At 37.8% G+C, this 10,119-nt stretch overlaps 1 protein-coding gene across 1 annotated transcript in view; it reads left to right on the top strand.

Moving 5' to 3' along the window:
• The first annotated feature begins 1,679 nt into the window (after positions 1–1,679).
• Positions 1,680–10,119, top strand: part of LOC105004371 (amine sulfotransferase-like) — a 40,083-nt gene continuing 31,643 nt past the window's right edge. Inside the window, exons 1-3 of the mRNA XM_010861964.1 lie at positions 1,680–1,745; positions 5,100–5,250; positions 7,456–7,664. Of these exons, the coding sequence (XP_010860266.1) occupies positions 1,680–1,745; positions 5,100–5,250; positions 7,456–7,664 (426 nt within the window). The remainder of the gene's footprint in view (positions 1,746–5,099; positions 5,251–7,455; positions 7,665–10,119) is intronic.

Here is a 10,119-nt window from a genome sequence, read left to right as displayed (position 1 = left end):
ATTCAGTGAGTTAAGAAGGCTTTTGGATATTTCCATAGCCAGTTTTACATGGGATGATATAAAGAAATGAAGAATGCACACCTGCCCTCTGAGATATATCTAAACGATTTTACTAACCTCCCTTCAGGCCCAGCAAAGTTGTTTCTATAACTTTCAAATATTATACATCCTTTTGTGTGTTGTACTGTCCTCAAAGTTAAGTAAATATGACTTACTGGCCACATACATTTCTCTTTAGTATCTCCAACAGTTTTGACTACTTTATTACCGGGGTCCAGCTCTGGTTGGATCCAGGGATTCCCTCAGGAGGACGGCGCTGGCGATTAGAATAGCAAAGCAGAGAGATTTTAGAGGCTCATTATAACTGATTTAGGCGAAAAATCAATAAAGTTTGTGACACCGAACTTGCTCTGACTACGGAAGCCGCAGGCGCCCTCTCGAATCGCTGAAGGTACCCCACCTTAGGCACCTTCTCCAGTGGGTCTTAGAAGCCCAGGCAAGTAAGTGGTCCCAGAGGACCTCCATGCTCCAATTATTTTGGCCTGAAGGAAGATCAGAAGAGAAAAAGAGGAAAAGGAAACAAGAAAGAACGACACGGGGAGACCAAGCTTTGAGCAAGGCCTGTAGCTTTATTTTCAAAGGGAGCTTATATACCTTAAGTTGTGCATAGAGGATAATAGGGGGTATGAAATCATGCAAAGTCAGCAGTCTATGATCCTTATTGAGACCAGGCTTTATTTTCTGCAAACTTATCGTATTCAAATGGTTTAGGTGATTTACATCATCTTCTGGCCAGAAGGCCTGTTAACATTTTATGACTCTGATAAAGGTTTGTCAACCATAAGACTTATTTTCTCTAAGAGTAATTATTTTAAAGTTTGGCGCCATCCTCCGAAGGTGTTAGATAAAGTTGCATTCCTATAGGGCAAAGGTGCAGTGGGTTTACAACAAGGAAAGAATTTATTACCTTAAGGGTCTAAAAGTTGTTAGCACCAAGGCCACTACTTATTTTTTCTATGTACCAATTATATTAATTAATACACTTTTAAGGATACAATACAGGGGATGTGGAAACTTGGCAGCAAGCATTGGCTCAGCAATGAAATCTTCTACTAGTTCTAACAATTTCTAACTCTCCGAGAGGCTCTATACTATTTGAATATCTTAAGCTTCCCGTGCCTCTCGGGGTTGGGAGACTGTAAACAATCGTATGCGCGGCTGTAGGAGTCCGGGTAAACCTGTCAGGCAAGTTAGAGAGCCCTCTGAGGGGTTTAGATTGAAACACTCCTATTATGCCCAGGAGGCTCATTAGCTAGAGCTCTAAATTGATTCCTTCAGAGAAAAGGTGGTCGGGGATAGCCCCCAGTGACTGTCAGAGGAGTTGGTGAAAGTCATGAAGCAGTAAAACAGACAGACTCTGGTTTTGGGGTAGATGCTCAGGCACGCCCAGAGGGGCACCCCTGGAGTTCTGGCTCGCCTTGCCCACCAGAACTCTCCCACATGACCTTGTCATGGGTGGGGACTCCCGGCACTTTATTGCTTCTGAGCAACCTGATATCCTTTCCCTAATGTCAACAGAATCTTATTCAATTGATCAACACTGGGCTACCAGCTGACATTCTAGAACACTACTCATTGGTCAAATCAAACTCTGCAAGGAGTATTTCTTCCTCAGCAACATGTCAATCCCTAACACCCTAAGGTTGTATCAGAGTGAATCCTGCTTCATCAGTTCACCTCTAACAGTGAGTAGTAATAGGGGCAGACTTAGCCTCTTTCAAGTCTTACCCTCTCTTCAGCATACAAACACATTTAATTTTTTCTCCTCGGATTGCTGGGTTTTTCCCCCCTCTCCCTTTATTTTAGACTTCAGTGCAAGAATAAGGAAAAACAAGATGTCCTTTCTCTCTACTGTCACTTTCTCCTATATTCATCATGAAGATACATACAAGTCTTGCCAATGCTGAGATCCTGTATGAATCCACCCCATAACCAACTCTTCTCTTGCATCTGTGACAAACAACTCATGATTTTATCTTAAAGCTGTGCAAGACAGACTGAACTATTAATAGCAAAGAAGTGGTATTCAGAATGTTTGTGTGGACTGCCTGATACGCTTTCAACTTTTCTTAACATTCAGTGTCTGGAATATGTGTTTTCCAGGTGGTTGTTTGGGGCATTGTGGGGTGTCAGGTGGTTTGTGATATTGACTCATTTTCATCTTTGCTTGCACTTCAACTATAGTTTCTATTTATGAACTTATGCATTTGTCCATGTTATACAGTAAAAATGCTGCCACACCACACTCCACAGTATGAATTCTCCAAGGTTTTTCATGGAAACGTTGTGATGCCATGTCAAAATAGCGCTGCAGATATTGAACCCATTCTTTGCAGGTTATCAGTCTATTCTGTTCTCAGTCCTCAATAGTTGAGGTTCTGTGGACTGCAACTTGAGTGAGATAACTACAAGCAGGTTGGTAGAACTCTAACTGAATCTTCAATTGAGAGGTAAATTGTTGTTGTTTATTCACCAAGTCTTATCCCTCTCTTTTGTGACCTCATGGACTATAACGCATCAGGCTTCTCTATCTATGGGATTTCCCAGGCAAGAATGCTGGAGTGGATTGCCATTTCTTCTCCAGGTGATCTTTCCCACCCAGGGATAGAACCCACATCTCCTGTATTGCAAAGCAGCATGCCCCAAAGACTTCTCTGAAAGTTGAGATAAAACATCAATTGAAACAAAGATAGTGAATTAACATTATTTTGATTCTCATTTTTGGAAAGGCTAGGTTGTTAAAATGCAGATTTCCAAGTTACACTCCCCAGAAATTCTGATTCTGCCAGTCTGAAATAGGGCCTACAATATGAAAGCTTGTCCAGACTCCCGGGTGATTCTAATACAGGTGATTTTTTTTTTCTCTTCCTTAGCAAACTAAGCCCAACTTTTATTTCCCTTTAATGATAAGGTGGTCTTTCTCAGGTGGTTCAGTGTAAAGAATCTGTAGGCAATGCAGGTTCAATCCTTGTGATGGGAACATCTCTTGGAGAAGAAAATGGCTACACGCTCCAGTTTCCTTGCCTGAAAAAACTCATAGACAGAGAAGCCTGGCAGGCTATCGTCCATTGGGTCAAAAAAGAATCAGATACCACTTAGTGACTAAACAACAACAGCAGTGATCAAATGAGTTAGATTGTTTGAAAGGATTAAATGTTGCTTTGTGATTAAGCTATATTTGCAAAATTTTTAACAAATTCATTTTCTTAGTATGCACAGAAATTTTTAAAAAGTACATACCTGAAATATATGCTGGCTCTAAATATAATATTATTAGAACTTCTTGGATTCCCTCATCTATTTAACAATTAGGAATAGATTTTTCCCTAATAAAGGGCCCCTGGACAAGGGCCCTGTCCTTTCCTCACTCAGACCCATCAGCAAATCTTACTTCCTGACAAAAAAAAATATTAATAGTAAAGTCTTAGATATGTATTTAAAAATAGAATAGATTTCTCTGCCAGAGCTAATGAAGAAATGTTTGGCAGGAATGATTTTCGAAGATGTATCTTTAGACTGCTTCCAATTTTTGCTTTCATTTTCTTTTTTAGACTTATTTCAGGATTCTGATTAAAAAAATACAAAACTTCTATTGGAAAATATAATAATTACCAAATAGTATCTTGCAACTATATGAAGGAATATTTCCAGTGTAAATCCAATTGGTATTTCTCCCACACAACATATACCACAGTTCATCTGATAGAGCATATTAAATCCAAGAACCTCAAAAGCTTCTTTCAGACACAGTAGATTCTTCATGTTCCAGAAGAAAAAGAGAAGTTAAAAGTACATTCATTAAAGAAATGTCTACTTCTAAAACAATGAAAAGCATGTAATGTGTAAACATATAAGATCATAGGAAACTGTATGATAAAATGTTTAAGACCATGGACTCTGTTGCCAAATTGTCTGGCATCAAATTGAAAGGTTGTTGCTGAGCCGTGAAAGACACTGGGATTCTTGGCCTCCAGAGGAGAACAATTCAATCTGAGGCCAGCAACAAAGTTTGATTGCTCAGAGATTTTGTGTAATAAAGTTTTATTAAAGTATAAAAGAGATAGAGAAAGCTTCTGACGCAAACATCAGAAGGGGGCAGAAAGAGTGCCCCCTGCTAGTCTTTAGCAGGATGTTATATAGCTGCTAGCAGTCAGCTAATTAAAAAAGGAAATGTTTCAAAACTCATGAATGGCACCAGGCCCCTCACCCACAACATGCATTTTGAGATAACATTGGCACAGTGTGAGTTGTCCTGGACCATAAAAAGATTGACATGAATCTTGAAGAAACGCAGGTGTCCAAGCAAATACAGTCTCATTAACATAGCTTAAGAGAACATTTGGTTGAGTAAAACATACTGGTTTGTCAAAGTCAGTTCTGAGTCATAGGCAAGACCTGACTTGAAGACAGAGTCCAGGATAAATACATAGTTCATTAACATAGCTTAAGATAAACATTTCCATAAGAAAAATGCATTGGTTAGCTCGAGGTTTGAGGAAAGTTAAGTTCTGGTGGAACCAGGTGTCCTCCTTATGTCAACACAGAATTTTTAAAAGAAATCTCTTTTTAAAAGAAACCCCTTTTAAAATTTCTATAGAGAAGGGGGAAATATCTAACACTTGTAGTTTGTTTCCTCCTGCTGCTTAAGAGAGAGAGAAAAAACGTCTAACATTTGCAGCCTATTTCCTCCATTTCAAGACCCTGGCCTTTCTGCCTGTTGCCCTCTCAAAATCTTGCAGCTCTGGTAACTGGGCCACCTTAAGCAGTTTGCTGATTTACTCACCTGTATGTTTGAAATCATGATAATATTGCCTTCAAGGCAACCACTTTAACTTAGCATCTTCCTTTCCCCATCTCTAACACAGTGGTAATAACAACATCTCTAGCAACAAAGGGTTCCTGTGAAGATTAAATGATATACTATATGTAAGCTGGTTTCTCTGGTAAACGAGTTGATCCATATTGAAAATTCAGGAAGTCTTAGTCATCATTGTAAATACTAAGGATTCGAATTGTATTTTATCTGTTTTTACTTGTAGGTGATGATTATGGATGGTGACGACAAATATTTGTTGAAATTTAAAGGCTATAATTTTGCACGTCTTTTTGTTGATATTAACTTTCTAAAAAATCTAGATGACTTTGAAACTAGAGATGATGATGTCTTCGTCATTACATACCCCAAATCTGGTAAGTCTGAGTAAGTCTGCCACCTGTTTCATTCTTTACTCTGGTTTGGTAATACATGTGGACAGATGTACTCTTATCCAGACTTTGACAGTAGCCCAGCCAACAATTAGGTAACCATTTAGGATCAGAAGAAGGGTTAAACAAACCTCATGTGTCTATCTTATAAGGTCATTTGAAATGCTTATACTGTCATCTCTGTTAGCACCTATGAAGAAACCAAATAGGAAGCCAATAGCTCACCAGGCTCCTCCGTCCATGGGATTCTCCAGGCAAGAATACTGGAGTGGGTTGCCATTTCCTTCTCCAGGGGATCTTCCCGACCCAGGGATTGAACCCAGGTCTCCTGCATTGCAGGCAGACGCTTTAACCTCTGAGCCACCAGGGAAGCCCTCAGGAAGCCAATAGGAGATACTTATTAAATGCTGCCCTTGGTCTGAGAATGAAGAAAATACATTTAAAAGAAAAAAACAAAACAAAACAGGATTTTTGTTAGGAGCATATCTCAGCCAGAACTAATTCATGTTTCGTAGTTCTCTAATTGATTTGTACTTCCATATAATAAGAAACCCCAGTAGCTCAGACGGTAGAGAATCTGCTTGCAATGCAGGATACCTGGGTTCAGTCCCTGGGTTGGGAAGATTCCTTGGAGAAAGAAATGGCAACCTACTTCAGTATTCTTGCTTGGAGAATTCCATCAACAGAGGAGCCAGGCAGGCTACAGTCCAGAGGGTCACGAAGAGTTGGACACAGTTGAGCAAATAACACTTTCCATATAAGAAGAAAATAAATTTCTCTAGGACAAATTGTCCTCAACATGAAATTTTTACAACTTGTTTTTTTATATTGGGCTTCCCTGATGGCTTAGATGGTAATGAATCTGCCTGCAATGTAGGAGACCTGGGTTTGATTCCTGGGGTGGCAAGATCCCCTGGAGAAAGGAATGACTACCCACTCCAGTATTCTTGCCTGGAGAATTCCATAGACAGAGGAGCCTAGTGGGCTACAGTCCATGGGGTCCTAAAGAGTCAGACACAATTTTTCATATCAGGCAATTTTTTATATTACACTGTTTAGAACATAAGATGACTGGGGCCAGTGAAGCAATGTTGTATGAAGTGAATAATGGTCTCAAAGACACATTGGAATCTAAGTCAATGGAAATAAAAACATTCCTGATTTTTATGAAAATACTCCAACTCTTCCTTTTACCATCTACTTTGAAATTCATGACCTTGTTTACTTCCCTGAAATAGTAATACATCTCTTTACCCCTGGATTCTCCTACTCTGCACAACTTATTAACACCTCTGAATTGGTGATTATTTTTCCTCCCTTAGTTATCAGTGGCATCTCAGTCTGCCTAATTTTAGTTCAAACACTGAAGTCCATATCTAGTTTTTCCTTTATCCTTAATTTTGCCCAAGTATTTTGTCAAGAAATAATAAGTAAGCAAAAAAAGTGAAAGAGGTCTTGAGCTCTTAATTTGTCTATTCTTTTAAATGACAAAACTTCTATATGCAAGACAGCAAAAGAGACACAAATATAAAGAACAGACTCTTTGACTCTGTGGGAGAAGTCAAGGGTGGGATGACTTGAGAGAATAGCATTGAAACATGTATATTACCATATGTGATATAGATTACCAGTCCAAGTTCAATGCATGAATCAGCACACTCAAATTGGGTGCACTGGGACAACCCTGAGGGATGGGATGGGGAGGGAGCTGGGAGAGGGGACTCAGGATGGGGGACACATGTACACCCATGGCTGACTCATGTCAATGTATGGCAAAACCCACTACAGTATTGTAAAGTAATTAGCCTCCAACTAAAATAAATATATTAATTTTTTTTTTAAAGAAAGGAGACTAAGGAAATGGAAACAGAGTTAGAGAAAATTTTGGAAACAGACTTTACTTGAAGTAGAGGAAACCGAGCTGAAGGATGAATCTGATTCACTATTATTATGGAATCAGAACCCCCACAGCTCTTCAGAGTGAAAAAGGAAGTAAAACCCTTGATATCATCTCTAATAATTTTAATGTAAAACACAAACAAACAGAAAACTTGGACAAATTCACTGATGTCTTTAAGGTGGTAAAAAGAAAGAAACTGCTTCAGATAGTTTTGAGATGGATGGCATTATTATTGACATTTATTGTTAAAAATTAATTCAAGGTTGAAAACAAGATATATATTTTTACAGGTACCATTTGGACTCAGCAGATATTAAGCTTGATTTACTATGAGGGACATCGTAACAGAACTGAAATTGTGAACACAGCTGACAGAAGCCCCTTCCTGGAATACAATCTACACAAAATAGACTTTGAGAAGAGACCATCCCCTCGCCTCTTTGCTTCCCACGTCCCGTACTATTTAGCACCAAAAGGTCTCAAGAACAAAACAGCTAAAGTATGTCGCACAAATAGCTCATGAACCTTTTGAACAAACAAAAATACTTTCTTTACATAATGTCCTCCCAAACCCACTCATTCACATTCCTTCTAATGTGATTATTATAATCTTTGTGATATTGTTCTTAGTCTCCCAGTCCTGTCCGACTCTTCACAACCCCATGGATTGTAGCCCATCGGGCTCTTCTGTCCATGGGGATCCTTCAGGCAAGAATACTGGAGTGAGTGGGTTGCCATGCTCTCCTCCAGGGGATCTTCCCAACCCAGAGATTGAACCCAGGTCTCCCATGTTGCAGGTAGATTCTTTAGAGTCTAAACCAACAGGGAAGCCCATGACTGCTGGAGAAGCCTGTCTCTTCTCCAGGGGACCTTTCTGACCCAGGAATCAAACCAGGGTCTCCTGCACTGCAGGTGGATTCTTTACCACCTGGGCTACCAGGGAAGCCCTGGTACCTCCTATACCCCACCAAATAAAAATATTACTTTACACATTAAAGCTATATATGAAATTTTGCAACAAGCAGTCTTATAGATCTTCACACTTTTTTTGTTCTGGTGAAGTGTTTCCCTAAAAGTGAAAATTTCAGCTTTAGATGACCAAATTTTTAAATGTTGGTAGGTATTATCTATTTGCCTTATAAAATCTATCACTGACACTTCATCAAATAGCGTATAAGAATGTTTTTTTCCTTACACACTCACCAAAGAATGAAATTATAAATCTTTGCTAATGCATTAGGTAAGAACTATCTTATTCTTGAGTAACTGTAGTCCTTTTGGTTTTAGTAAACTTGAGCCCCTTTCTGTTTATTTCCAGGCCTTGAAATATCCTTCATATCCTTTGCCTATCTTTCTTAAAATTTGTCTTTATTTACTGTTTGCTTGAAGCATTTGTATGGGGTAAAAATTGTTCCACTTAACATTTACCTTTAAAACTTGTTGAATGCATTTAATTTCACGTAACCAACTTAACAATTTTTCCTTCATAGTATCTTGCTATCGAATTTTGTTAATAAACACTTCCCAGCTAGAAAGATTGTGCAAATACTTTCCAGTTTTCCTCTCTGTTTTTATTTTTTACATTTAATTATAAATTATATCAGATATCACAGGTGATTTGAAATATGACTATTGGGTAATAATTGCCAATGGGATTGGCCAATTGATCCAATATGATTTCAGCATTTAGTCTTTCCCTACGGTTTTCAAGTCTACATTTTGATATGCTATTTCCATATTTCCCTCCTCTGACTATTCATTCTGCATTCCCAAAATTAATAGATATATTTAATATGTGCCCATTCTTCACTGTTTTGAATGATGTAACTGATAAAATCCCATGAAGTTTATTCTTTAATATGTTAATTTCCCAATAATATTAAATGCTGATTAACATTAATAAAATAAGATTAAGTCTGAGAAATCATTATCATAGCTCTTTTCCAACATTCCATCCAGCAATATTCTATGGCTCTTTATTTATCAGATATACATTCGTGTCTGGGCTTCCCAGGTGGCTCAGTGGTAGAGAATCTGCCTGTGAAGCAGCAGATGTGGGGTATATACCTGGGATGGGAAGGTCCCCTGGAGAAGGAAATGACTAACCTCTCCAGCATTCTTGCCTGGAGAATCCCCATGGACAGAGAAGTCTGGCGGGTCACAGAAGTGCTGGACATGACTCAGCAACTAAACAAAAAGAACATTTGTGTCCACCACAAGTGTTATGATGCTCTTTGTATGCTTCCTACATTTTTTTTTCGTGGATTGCCAGATTTTGGTTTAAATTTTACACACGTAATTAATTGGTTTTCATTATTGCCTTCTCTATTTAGCTATTACTGTTATAAAGTAAATGATACTGATCTTGTTACACTATTATATTTGGCTCCACGAATCTCTTCATTTGTTTTATTAATTTTCCCTATATTCTCTGAAATACATTTTATTTTAAAATAATAATATATTCTATATTTCTCTGCTTTTCAATATTTGTACTTCTTTCTTTTCTGTTTCAGGACTTAAATATCTATAGAAAAGAAATAGAATATTGAGGTGATGAGAAATATTATGTCCTTGACTGACATTTTTTTGTACACTTTTCTTCATTTTGTTTTTTGTTTTATGTTGCAATGATTTTGAGGTACACAATGCTGAGAAATACTTTTTCCCCCTTTCTCAGTTCTCTTGAAATTTGAATTTTGTTCTTCAGAAAAGTTCTAATCACTTAAGAGTCCTTTTTTGGCACCTGAGGTACAACGTTCCCTCTTTCCCACCTTTAAACTAAAGCAAAAAGAAATTGATTAGATATTTACTAATGCTTTATTTCTGAGATAAATCTTACATTTTTATATTATTGTACTTTATTAACATTCTGCTGGAAGAATTTTTTTTTTTCAGGAAATTTTATCTGTAATTATTTTTTAAATAGACAGTTTTCTATGATATTGAAAGAT

The sequence above is a fragment of the Bison bison genome, unplaced genomic scaffold, assembly GCF_000754665.1.
Source record: "Bison bison bison isolate TAMUID 2011002044 unplaced genomic scaffold, Bison_UMD1.0 scf7180017864473, whole genome shotgun sequence".
In the NCBI taxonomy this organism is placed as follows: domain Eukaryota; kingdom Metazoa; phylum Chordata; class Mammalia; order Artiodactyla; family Bovidae; genus Bison; species Bison bison.
Note: the sequence above shows the minus strand (reverse complement) of the source record. Positions and strands in the feature narration are given on the sequence as shown.